This window comes from Oncorhynchus kisutch, linkage group LG29 (genome assembly GCF_002021735.2).
Source record: "Oncorhynchus kisutch isolate 150728-3 linkage group LG29, Okis_V2, whole genome shotgun sequence".
Classification (NCBI taxonomy): domain Eukaryota; kingdom Metazoa; phylum Chordata; class Actinopteri; order Salmoniformes; family Salmonidae; genus Oncorhynchus; species Oncorhynchus kisutch.
Window position 1 is genome coordinate 33,547,957 of NC_034202.2, and position 13,605 is coordinate 33,561,561.

Sequence of the window (13,605 nt, forward strand, 5' to 3'; positions counted from 1 at the left end):
ACTCACGTCTGTAGCCATGAAATACTTTGAAAGGATGGTCATGGCTCACATCAACACCATTATCCCAGAAACCATAGACCCACTCCAATTTGCATACCTCACCAACAGATCCACAGATGATGCAATCTCTATTGCACTCCACACAGCCCTTTCCCACCTGGACAAAAGGAACACCTATGTGAGAATGCTATTCATTGACTACAGCTCAGCGTTCAACACCATAGTGCCCTCAAAACTCATCACTAAGCTAAGGACCCTGGGACTAAATGGCTCCCTCTGCAACTGGATCCTAGACTTCCTGACGGCCCGTACCACAGGTGGTAAGGGTAGGTAACAACACATCCACCACAAATCCTTAACACGGGGGCCCCTCAAGGGTGTGTGCTCAGTCCCCTCCCGTACTCCCTGTTCACTCATGACTGCACGGCCAGGCACAACTCCAACATCATCATTAAGTTTGCTGATGACACAAGAGTGGTAGGCCTGATCACTGACAATGATGAGACATCCTATAGGGAGGAGGTCAGGGACCTGACCTTGTGGTGCAAGGACAACAACCTCTACCTCAACGTGATCAAGACAAAGGAGATGATTGTGGACTACAGGAAAAAGAGGACAGAGCATACCCCCATTCTCATCGACGGGGCTGTAGAGGAGCAGGTTGAGAGCTCCAACAAACTAACATGGTCCAAGCACACCAAGACAGTCGTGAAGAGGGCACAACAAAACATATTCCCCCTCAGGAGACTGAAGAGATTTGGCATGGGTCCTCAGATTCTCAAAAGATTTTACAGCTGCACCATCGAGACCATCCTGATGGGTTGCATCACAGCCTGGTATGGCAGCTGCTCGGCCTCCCACCGCAAGGCACTACAGAGTGTAGTGTGTACTGCCCAGTACATCACTGGGGCCAAGCTTCCTGCCATCCAGGACCTCTATACCAGGCAGTGTCAGAGAAAGGTCCTAAAAATCGTAAAAGACTCTAGCCACCCTAGTCATAGACTGTGCTCTCTGCTACCACACGGCAAGCGGTACTGGAGCACCAAGTCTAGGTCCAAGAGGCTTCTAAACAGCTTTAACCCCCAAGCCATAAGACTCCTCAACAGCTAATCAAATGGCTACCCAGACTATTTGCATCCCCCCTCCCCCCATGCTTCTACTACTCTCTGTTATTATCTATGCATAACCACTTTAACAACCCTACCTGCATGTACATAATTATCTCAAATACCTCGACACCAGTGCCCCCGCACATTGACCCATTGACTCTGTACTGGTACCCCCTGTATATAGCTGGTCTTTAATTATTTGTTTTTCTTATCTTACAGTTTTCTTAATTTTATTTATTTTGATATTTTCTTAAAACTGCATAGTTGGTGAAGGGCTTGTAAGCATTTCACCTGTTGTATTCGGCGCATGTGACAAATAACATTTGATTTGATATAATATTTCTTACGATCTTCAGAAATGAAATACGCTTTTATTCAACGTGTGCCTTGCGCACACGTGTGTGTTTGTATTCAGTGTGACTGTCAAACCTCAGATGGGCCAAAAAAAGGTGGGCGGGGTCAAACGTGGGCCGAATCGCACACTGCAGTCAGCCGTACATGGAGAATGTCTCGCTTCGCCTCTTCTTCTACTAGGCCAGTTTTCTGCTCCGTCACGTGATATTCCGGATGGGCTCTCGATTCAAATCCGGGTTGAAACGAAGTGACTTGAGAAGAAATGGCCGAGAAGAAGAAAGGTGAGAAATAATCTAGCAACAAATATTTGAAATATAATACATAGTTTAAATATATTGATCTAGGTAACTATCCACAAAGTCTTTAATCTGACTGAAAATATAAAATACTGGCACGCAAACTGCATGCGTTTGCCTTTCTTTACGTTAATGCACTTGAACGCTGCCCTTCAGAAAGTCAACTAGCATGTGCAAAATGTTATGCTAGCTAAAAATCGCAGTTAGTTAACGTTAGATAGATAGAAAGAACTCGGTGTGAAATGCACATCAGCGCGCCTCCGTTTGCAAGTCACGCCTGCTATTCAGCTAGCAGCTGTAACGGTAGTTGGCTAACGTAACTTCCAGTGCCCCTGGGTGTGTTGGTCGGTAGTTAGGTTAACCAGCTACTGAACTACTAACATTAGCTAACACAACATTTACTACTAACTAAGACACACACATTGGGTCCATTCAATAACTTTGTCATATAATATTTGGCATTAAGCCTTCCTTAACTGATATGGCATACATGACTGGTATGTCTTACTGTGCCGTTACTGAGGTCTCTTATAGGGGATAGTGAAGGCCATTTTATGGGACCCCGCCTACTTTCTTGTCCAATCTTGTAGTATTACTAACCACTTATTTTTGTTATTCGATGAGGTTTAATGGCGGTTGGCATCAAATGTTGCATTACTGCTACCTAAGAGACTGGAGTATAACTCCCTTATAGAAAATAAATAAACAACCCACCCTTCTCCACTATTTAAATCTATCTAGTCCTTCCTCAGGCCAACAGTCTGAAAGGATGGGACACCACCACACCCTGTAACTCTTCTGACGTCAAGTCTCACACACCGAAATACCTCTGCAGCTACCACCACAACCTCAAGTTTCCAGCAACTTCCATTCCATCCCTGTTAGTACAGTTGATACCATTGCCATAAACGCTAAAAATCCAATCTTATGGAAGCATAAGTTGTTGGCCTATCCCTCTGTACTGGTACAGATCTACTACTCACACCACTCCTCTCAGGATCCCTTGACCCATCTTCCTCTACTTTCTTCACTGCCTCAGCATATGACAATTTCTGCAGTACTCTAACCCTGGAAACCTCAACCAGCCTCTCTCACTGGACATTTGTTTTTTCTTTCTTTTTACTATTTTCTACATTGTAGAATAATAGTGAAGACATCAAAACTATGAAATAACACATATGGAATCATGTAGTAACCTGGACTGCAGAGTAATAGAAAAGCAGCCAAAAAGTGCTGAGCATATGTGGGAACTCCTTCAAGACAGTTGGAAAAGCATTCCAGGTGAGGCTAGTTGAGAGAAGGCCAAGAGTGTGCAAAGCCGTCATCAAGACAAAGGGTGGCTATTTGAAGAATCTCAATTATAAAATATATTTGGATTTTAACACTTTTTTGGTTGTTACATGATTCCAAATGTGTTATTTCATAGTATTGATGTCTTCACTATTATTCTACAATGTAGAAAATAGTAAAAAGAAAGAAAAACCCTGGAATGAGTAGGTGTTCTAAAACCTTTGACCGGGAGTATATATATCCTAACATCATTTTGTCGGGTAAGGACATCAACATTAACATCAAAACTCAAAAGGACAGACAACGTCTCTTCTGTTTCACCACTCACACCACCCTGTCTGCGTCACTCCAAAAGACACCGGGAATCTTCCCCTTCAGTTGGTTAACTTTCACATTTACCGCTATCCCAGTAATCACTTCTTTCAATGGTGTCCTTTTCTTGAGAGCAAAACAATTCACATCACTTCTGGTTACCTTTACTGATTCTACAGCACCCAACTCTGTTTTCACCCATCCTGAAACCACAAATGTATCAGCCAAAAGGAAAGGGTCCACTTTTCCAAACATTTCACTCCTACCAGACTCTTCTTTATCCTGACTCTTGGTGCAAGCCTCGGGCTCTGAGAACTTCACACCTACCCCCTCCGATACTTTGCCCTCAATCACTTCTATTTCTCCTCCTGTCTTCGATCCGGTGTACAGTACACTCTGCTTATACTTTCTACCATTCTTATTATTTTTTTAAATAATCCCTTTCCCCTGCACTTTAACCGATTCAAGCTCACCCTCTTCCTCCCTCTCTCTGACTTCCTCTGCCTCTCTTTTTCCTGAGGAAGGCTTTCCAACAGTCTTGAAGGAGTTCCCACATATGCTGAGCACTTGTTGGGTGCCTTTCCTTCACTCTCCGGTCCAACTCATCTCAATTGGTTTGAGGTCGGGTTATTTGTGGATGCAAGGTCATCTGATGCAGCACTCTATCACTCTCCTTCTTGGTCAAATAGCCATTACACAGCCTGGAGGTGTGTTTTGGGTCATTGTCCTGTTGAAAAACAAATGATAGTCCCACTAAGCACAAACCAGATGGGATGGCATCTCGTTGCAGAATGCTGTGGTAGCCATGCTGGTTAAGTGTGCTTTGAATTCTAAATAAATCAGACAGTGTCACCAGCAAAGCACCATCACACCACCACCTCCATGCTTCGTGGTGGGAATCACACATGTGGAGATCATCCATTCACCTAGTCTGCGTCTCACAAAGACACGGCAGTTGGAACCAAACATATCCAATTTGGACTCATCAGACCAAAGGACCGATTTCCACCGGTCCAATGTCCATTGCTCGTGTTTCTTGGCCCAAGCTAGTCTCTTCTTCTTATTGATGTCCTTTAGTAGTTTCTTTACAGCAATTCAACCTAACTCTAATGAACTTATCCTCTGCAGCAGAGGTAACTCTGGGTCTTCCTTTCCTCTGGCGGTCCTCATGAGAACCAGTTTCATCCTAGCACTTGATGGTTTTTGCCACTGCAGTTGAATAAACTTTCAAAGTTCTTGCTTATTTGAGCTGTTCTTGCCACAATACTGAATGGTGTTTTACCAAATAGGCTATCTTCTATATACCACTCCTACCTTGTCACAACACAACTGATTGGCTCAAACACATTAAGAGGGAAAGAAATTCCACAAATGGACTTTTAAGAAGGCACACCTGTTAATTGAAATGCATTCCAGGTGACTACCTCATGAAGCTGGCTGAGAGAATGCCAAGTGTGCAAAGCTGGCAAAGGGTGGCTACTTTGAAGAATCTCAAATATAAAATACATTTTGATTTGTTCAACACTTTTTTTGGTTACTACATGATTCCATATGTGTTATTTCATAGTTTTGATGTCTTAAATATGATTCTACAATGTAGAACGTAAAAATAAAATCCCTGGAATGAGTCGTTGTGTCCAAACTTTTGACTGGTACTGTGTGTGTATGTATGTATGTATGTATGTATGTGTATGTATATATATATATATATGTTGTATTTTACCCACTTTTTCCTCCACAATTTTGTGATACCCAATTGCGATCCAATTACGATCTTGTCTCATTGCTTCTACTCCCCAACGGGCTCGGGAGTGGTGCAGGTCGAGTCATGCGTCCTCCAAATCATGACCTGCTTCTTAACACCCGCCCGCTTAACCCGGGAAACTAGCTGCACCAACGTGTCGGAGGAAACACTGTTCAACTAACGACCAAAGTCATCTTGCAGGTGCCCGGCCTGCCACAAGGAGGCACTAGAGCGCTATGAGTCAAGTAAAGCCCCTGGCCAAACCCTTCCCTAACCCGGACGATGCTGAGCCAATTGTGCTCCGCCCTATGAGACTCCCGGTCACAGCCTGTTGTGACACAGCCTGGGATCAATCCCAGGTCTGTAGTGATGCCTCAAGCACTGCTCTGCAGAGCCTTAGTCCGCTACGCCACTCGGGAGGCCTTATTTATATATTTTATAAAGTTGTGCACTGGGCCTTTACTAGTCCTGTATTAGCAGACCGGTATCGCTGTCTGTAGCGCAGGCAATTTTTTACAATTATATTTATTTGTTAAATGACAGCCAAGCATCGATGATCCTTTGGTCTTTGCATGCCTCCGAAGGCGCCGCAATTGCGTCACATCCTCCATACGGAGCCTCCGACCACATTTTCAGATCAAGCATAAATGGGCTTTTAGGGTAGAGATGTCACAAGGATCCTGGATAGCACTGACCTTAAAACAAACGGCCAATTCCATAAAATGAAACAAAAGTGTTTCACTATCAATGGTATGCATCAAAAAGGATTGTGTCTGCCAGGTCAGTGTGTTTGATCTTGAGACAGACCAAATCTCTCGACTGCTGAGCTGATCACAAGTTTGTCTGACAAAGTGAAATTGATGGCCATCTGGTTTCTCTAGGCTGGTCTATTTTAGGCCTCTATTTTCAAGTGTCCAGAAGCCTGGATTTGTAAAGGTCAATGTAGTCTACTTTCTGGCATCAGACACAGCATAAGATGCACACTTGGACGAGCCAAGGACGATCAAGCGTATGACTTTGAAATCAATGTAATAATTGGCTATATCAAATTACAACTAGATACAGTTACATGGTGGTGGGTCTGACTCTTTTTTTGTTGTTGTGTGATTTGTTCTTCTAGATAAGAGTGAGGAGGTGGTAGAGTATCTTCTAGATAAGAGTGAAGAGGTGGTAGACTATGCCAAGAAACAGAGATGGTGGAACAAAATTTTTGGCAAGAACTCTGGGCCAGTAGCAGAGAAGTATGATGTTGCCACCCAGCTTGCCATTGGTGGAGTGTCTGGCTGGTGAGCCAATCAGTCCTGATTGTGTAATATGAATAAATAATAAATGGATAAGCCATGTGAATTTGCTGTGGTGTTCTACAATTTGAACCATTTATGAATTGGCAGGTCTCTGTTTAATAGCTCTTTTTGCTCTTAGGTGTGCTGGGTATTTGTTCCAGAAAGTTGGAAAGCTGGCGGCTTCAGCAGTGGGTGGAGGCTTCTTTTTGCTTCAGGTAAGGTGTGACTTCTTATGCTCTGCATTAATTTATTTTGTGTTTGAAAATCCATAGTTCTAAACAACACCTGACCGACTTATTTACCTACATTTAACACATATTTGACACTCATTTTTCACATTAGGACACATGGAAGTGTGTTATGGCTCAACCCCAGTCACATTGCCATTATTGGTGTGTGATTAATTTCCTTCTAGATTGCCAACCACACAGGGTACATAAAAGTGGACTGGAAGAGAGTGGAGCGTGATGTAAACAAGGCCAAGAAGCAGCTGAAGTTGAATACAGAAAAGCCCAGTAAGGAAGTCAGGACAAAAGTGGATGAGGTAAGGGGTCATCATGGTCTACTATAAAATGGTGGATGTTTTCTCTCTTTGGTGTTGTGATTTTAGCATTTCAAATATGCTCATGACTAATGGTATGATGTTGAAGCTATCCACACCTTTTTACTCCAGAGTATAAAAGAGAACAAAGTCAAATATATGGAAGCCCATTCCTGCCACCCAAAAAAGAACATCTGACTTGAGTTGTGAGATAGTAAGTCATTATAAGTAGGATTGTCATGATACCAGTGTCGTGACACAAAGAAAACAGGAATTAGACTAACTCTATGGTCCTACTTTATTTTAAAATGTCGGTGCTATAGTTTGCAAAATAAACATGTGACTCTTGGTGACAACATAATGCTGTTTGTTTCTAACATTTTGACTTTTTTCTTAGAGAAATTGAATGTTTTGTTTCCTTGCCACGATACTTCATATCGCAATACTTGTATCGTGGCAAGCAAACAAAACATATTTAATTTCTCGAGGAAAAAAGTAATAACCCTAATTATGAGATAGTAAGTCATCAACTCACATCAACAAAACTCTCCAATTCATTAATATCAAAGCTTGCACGTTGACTATAGGACACAGATATGGTTATCCTTTAAAGTTGTTACATGCTTTGGTTTTTTCATTTATGTTTTGAGGTTGTACTTTCGCACGTATAGCTTTTTAGCACATAGGGCACACCGATTTGTCACCTTGTCAGTCAGTATGTGTTACACCTGTGCTGGTTGCCATCTCGTTAGTGGGAAGGTGTTTCACCTGTGTTGGCCCAGGTGCTATTTAGGAGTGGCTGGGCCAGTGTTCCAGTGGAGCTTGAGAGATGGGGAGGGCTACACTTCACATCAGCTGAGGTGCGAGTTCAACTTAGTTAAGTTTTAAAGAAGCCTGAGTTTGTGTTCCCCGAAACAAATGACATTTTGTCTGATGGTTATTGTCATGCAAAAGACTGCTAGTATCAAGGTACAGTTTATCCTCCACGCATACAGTCCCTGATGCACGCCTTTGGAACCGCTACATTTAGAAAAGTCTAATAAATCAATTTAATATACACCACAGTAAATCTGTTTATTTTAGTCAGGTCTAAAACATTTATGATATTGTAATGAAACAGCAGGGAGCAGGTCTCGAACCCTCGACCCAGAGGTCCTGCGCGCTATCGACTGTGCCGCAAAAGCATGCTCATGCGGCAGGGTCGATTTCCACGCTAATAAACCCAGGGTCGTTACACTAATCCCTCCTTTCAAAGAGCGTGTCCTCGCGCTAGCTTGTGACTCTACGTCTTACAGGAACGCGCTCACCGGCCAAGCACACGCACTGTTGTGGATGCAAGGTCCAATCACTTCTGACACCAATGTAATGAAACGGCAGGGAGCAGGTCTCGAACCCTCGACCTTCGAGCCCGAGGTCCGGCGCGCTATCTACTGTGCCGCAAAAGCATGCGGCAGGTTCGATTTCCGCGCTTATAAACCCAGGGTAGTTACACTATGAAGAAAATGTCATTCAGAAGAACAGAATATGAGTTGGCCTACTGTAGGCCCATGTTATCTGGCTATGCTCCATGCTGTAGGCTTGTTAATTTGACTGACCAGATATGCTTAAGTCCTGTGCCATTTTCAGATTTTATAGTAAATTGAATTTGAGGATATTTTTCTCATTACAGAGCGAGTGCTCATGGTGTGGCTATGTTGAGCGTAAAAATGGTAATTTGAAACGGGTCCTATATGCAAGATTTAGCAACTTTAGTAATGATACAAACCTTATGCTGCACAGCTGTCCTCTCATCAAGTGATCATATTTTCACCCATCAGACTATTCTCAATTTAATCTTGTCATTACTAATATGTCAAATTAGTTTAGATTTAGAATGGTCCATTATCAAATGGGCAGGGGGAAAGTGACATGTCATCTCTGTATGCACACAAATTGCAAATGAAGGCGTTGTGCGCTTTCCAGTGGGTCTGCTTTGTAGGCTACATCGGTTTTACAGTGGCGCATGTTCTTAATATGAGCAGTTGAGTAAATATAAGAACACTAGTTTCACTCCATGCATAAACCAACCACTGTTTGAGGAGCATGCTCTAGCTGCCGGACAGGTGATATTCTGCCCCAAACTCTGTATGCCATGGGCTCTCCAACCCTGTTCCTGCAGCTACCCAGTGCTTAATTAGGGCAAGTGAAATCTGTTCGGGAACATCAATAGTGACATGTTTACACAAGGAAACATATTTCACTACACTGTTGACAGCCCTTCTGCGCACTCAAGAAAGGAATAAAGGAGAGCAGATGGAAATGCATGTTGGTGAGATATTCTGTATAGCTGAAGGTAATGTGTCAATCAATTAATTCTTAAAATAAATTTAAAAAATCCCTTTAGTAGGCTATCAAAATCAAATGCAAATTCACTAATTCTTGGCTAACTAAGTCGCACTGCAAAATCAATGAATCAAGTGCATCGCTTAGGGCTATACGTTCTCTCCCAGACTCATGGATAGACATTTTGGAGCGTCACATAAGGTAACCAGTCCATCCAATATGCATAATAATATAGTCCACACCCAAAGGTGACTACTCAAATCTGTTTAATTTTAGAGTATAAGCTAGACCAATTATGTACTAAAGACATCTTAAATCAGTTTTGTTTTGCTGCCATGCGTAATATGTGGTAGGCTATGTGTTATATAATGGCACACTCATAACTTTAACGTTTTGTCATTTCGGGCTTGGGCTCATAAGGAACGGGCTTCCATACTAAGACCAATGCTTATCAATACTCTGCTAAATGTAACCATGCATTGGTGTTTTTCTTTTTACCAGGTGCAGACATTTGTGAAGAAGAATATTGTCCTCACAGGAGGTTTTGCTGGGGGATTTCTGCTGGGCTTGGCCTCCTAAATCTACAAATTCATCTCTTTATTTAATATTGTGTCAAATACAAGGCTGAAAAAAAGCTTAAACCTAACCAGCTATCTAGATATTCAAGTAGACTACATATCAATAATATATGTCAAACTGTAACTCATAGGCTTGATGTGTGTTGATGGGCTCATGAGAATGTGTCCAATTGAAAACACAGCCATTTAAAATACTATGTTTATCATTGAGGCTTATGCATGACCTATTTAATTTATTATTACATTTTCCTATGTATTATTCTGGTATAATACAGTACTTATTTGAGATATGGTTTGAAATCTACCAAAATATGTCTACCTGGATACATGTAAATGCATTCTGTCAGATGGAACTGGAGCAAAGCCCTTTTAACTTGTTTTCCCTAATTTGGGATTTGTTTAGTAATATCCTTCATTTTCTAAATTGTTAAGATCAAGGTTGTATGTGTGTTTATGTTCCTTCAAACCAAAGGGCCTCAGTTACAAACAGAAATACATGTGTGAGTAAGTACTGTACAAGGGGACTAAGAGGCTGCAGTAACACAAGTTTGAATGGTATTAGACATATTTTCTTACCTAAATTTCCAAAGTGTATTTCAAGGACAATCATGGTATGTGCATGTTAATCATCCCAAATAGTAGTGACTTATTTACCAGTGGATGAGGATGCGTGTCAAGTTCTTACTTGAGAGCAGGGAGTTAGAAAGCCAGACTGGACATATCTGGCTTTCTAAATCCCTGCTTGAGACTGAGGACTGAGTCAGATTTGTTTCCAAGTACAGATTGTGTTGATTTAAAGTTGCATTATCAAAAGCTGCATACAAGAGCATACAAGAGTCCAGTGTATTTACAAATGACTAAGGACAATTATGGAATGTACTGTAATACATGGAACATATCAATAAGCCTTTGGTAGAGAACATGTGATGAGGTAATGCACTGATAGGAATGCAAGTTTGCTACAATTATTTCTCCAATGTTTATCCTCCTCAATGCAACCCTTACCCAATTACTTAGCAAAGTATAAAATGTGCTGTTCAAAAGCTTCATAGTATTTTTTTCACTGTTTAAAATTCTATATTTTGTTACAAACAAAATGTATAATTCTGGGAGAAGTAATAAAAAAGTGAACTGTCTTTTTAGAATGATTTTGTTTGCCATCGTTTCACTGAAAATACAGCTATAGTAAGGTGTGCAACTTTGTTTTAGAAGTGGGGGGGACAACTTGGTGGAGGGTCTGGGGGCCCTCCCATTTTTGGGGGGCATCTGAAGCTAATTTCCTGCATTTCTACACAATTTAATATGGCCATTCATCATCACTATTTGGAACATAAAATAAGCAAAGTAAGAGATCATTAAATATGTTTAAGTGATTGATAAGACTGAACTAGATCAGTAATCAGTAGCCTAACAAATGAACTCTTCCAAATAAAGCACAAGGCCTTTTGATGATCAAATCTCAGCCAGCCAGCCTGAGCCATCTGCATGTCCGACACCCACCAGTCTAATCAATAACTAAACTCTCCCCAACACTTCCTTCCCATCTTTTTGTTGTTTTGTCTCAAGGAAAGGTTTGGAAAACCAGTTTTATAAAAACAGCTACACATTAACACAAACAGTACACCCTCCATATAATTCATAGGCCTAATAGTACTCGAGCTTTTTTTACTTGCACACAATTTAGCTGGGTCACCCTGTCCCTAGGGGTCCACGACCCTGCAGCACCCCAACCCAACACACCCTACTCAGCTTGAGGATATTAGTGAAACATTCATTATTGGTTTCAGGTGTTTGGCCAAAGTGCTAACCAATAGTACGGCAGACACCCAGGGCCAGGTTTGAGCAGCCCAGCAGCGCCTAAATAGGTATCTCCCCTGACATGGGCATGTTTTCTATAAAGACTCCTTTTGTCGTACTGTTTTCCATAAGGCATCCAGACGTTATGAAAGTTGCACAGTATAGTATACCCTTAAATAGATTTGATTAATTACAAGATTATCTACATAACTTGACATTTCTTCCATCCATTGTGGGAGGATAACCAACCTTCCAATTAATGGTAATGCATTTCTTAGCCACTGTAAATGCTAGGTTACACTTTTTTTCTGAGGTCTCCAGTATCAACATTTCCAAGCAAACAAAAACAGGGAGAATCTATAGACATGTTGAGATAGAACATATTCTTTGGCAGAATTCAGCAAGCCTTCACAAGAACATAACATATGCAAATATGTCCCCTTTTGTGTTACACCTCCAGCAGAATAATTACATTTCTGAGTGCATGATATTCATTTTCACTGGCATATAGTACATTCTATGGATTGTCCTAAACTGCAATCATTTATGTCTGAGATTATATGAACATGACTGGGCATTCTAACATATCTGTATCCATTCATCATTAAGTGTCTCCCAGGTCTTCCTCACATTTCTGTATGACAAGTTCTGTGTCATCGGGAAAAGCCTCTTATTGACGCTTTATTGGTTTGTCAGACGGACTTAAAATAGTTTCAATCTTTGAAGCTTCATTCTTTAGTGTTTGCGGCAGAGAAAATAGTGTTGTATCTGCAAAAAGTCACCTCCGCTCCATCAGACTGGTCTTCCCTGGCTGCCTGACCCTGATGAGACCCCTATCACCATCTGATGCTGCTCAGATGAGGCATGACAAAGAATTGCATTGGTGAACATTTATATTATACATGAATAGAATCAATGGTTCAACAATTGAAATTAACACAGATCCCAGACTAGCCTACCTATCAACTCAAGATGTAACTTTGCATCCATTCATTGATTATAATATACAGCAAAATTTCCCTAAACTCCTCCGTAAATTAGTCTTCTCTGGCTGTCTGACCCTGCAGGGACATCTGTCACCAACTGATCCCGCTAAGACATGAGTTGTGTACTGACTGCACCATGACAGTGAAGACTCTAAAGATGTTTACACCGTGTCAGTAAAAAGTAGGGAATTAGCTAGGGAAACCGATAGATCAATAACCTTACAGTGGTATACTGACTAAGAACTCACATTGAGCTGAAAAAAACGTCAGAATATCAGTCTTCATTCGTTTGGCCACTGGTTTCATCGTTTAATTCAGGTCGTGTGATTGAGGCAAAAATAATCGCTAAAGTTAATGAGCTAGCTAGCTAACGTTAGCTCTTTTGGCTAGCTCTGCTAGATAGTGGTACATCAAATGTACTTCTGTTGAAACGTGATAAAAAAGGCTACAAGACATTTCCATACACACGACAGCTGTTAAGATACTGCTACCTGACAGCTAGCTAGAGGCTAGCTAGAGCTGAACTGACTGGTACTTAGCTACTAGCGAGCTGCTAGTTTTTCATTCCCTTAATTTGAGAGGGGGTGAAACATTAGCAAACGTAAAATGTCAGTTACACTACTAGCTCAGCACTGGGAATATATTTAAGCAATAAGGCACAAGGGGGTGTGGTAAGCACGACGCAAAGCAGAGTGCCTGGATACAGACCTTAGCTGTGGTAAATTGGCCATTTACCATTTACCACAAACCCCCAAAGTGGCTTATTGCTATTATAAACTGGTTGCCAATTCAATTAGAGCAGTACAAATAAATGTTGTCATACCCGTGGTATAGTCTGTTATTAACTGGGTGGCTCGAGCCCTGAATGCTGATTGGCTGACAGCCGTGGTATATCAGACAGTATATCACAGGTATGACAAAACATTTTTTACTGCTCTAATTACGTTACTAACCAGTTTATAATAGCAACAAGGCTATTATAATCCGTGTCGT

General features: G+C 41.4%; 1 protein-coding gene across 1 annotated transcript; it reads left to right on the plus strand.

The window, feature by feature from the left end:
* Window positions 1-1,626: 1,626 nt before the first annotated feature.
* On the plus strand, window positions 1,627-10,965 carry LOC109873836 (FUN14 domain-containing protein 1A). Its single transcript, XM_020465563.2, has 5 exons — window positions 1,627-1,744; window positions 6,226-6,391; window positions 6,528-6,603; window positions 6,804-6,932; window positions 9,753-10,965. Exons 1-5 carry the CDS (start codon window positions 1,726-1,728, stop codon window positions 9,828-9,830), a joined length of 468 nt encoding a protein of 155 aa, XP_020321152.1. The 5' UTR covers window positions 1,627-1,725; the 3' UTR covers window positions 9,831-10,965.
* Window positions 10,966-13,605: the final 2,640 nt, after the last annotated feature.

Bases quoted from the DNA above. Each gene is read 5' to 3' on its own strand.
- LOC109873836 (XM_020465563.2), top strand. The intron at 6,392-6,527 runs GTGAGCCAATCA...TTTTGCTCTTAG, and splicing joins ATTGGTGGAGTGTCTGGCTG to GTGTGCTGGGTATTTGTTCC. The intron at 6,933-9,752 runs GTAAGGGGTCAT...TCTTTTTACCAG, and splicing joins TCAGGACAAAAGTGGATGAG to GTGCAGACATTTGTGAAGAA.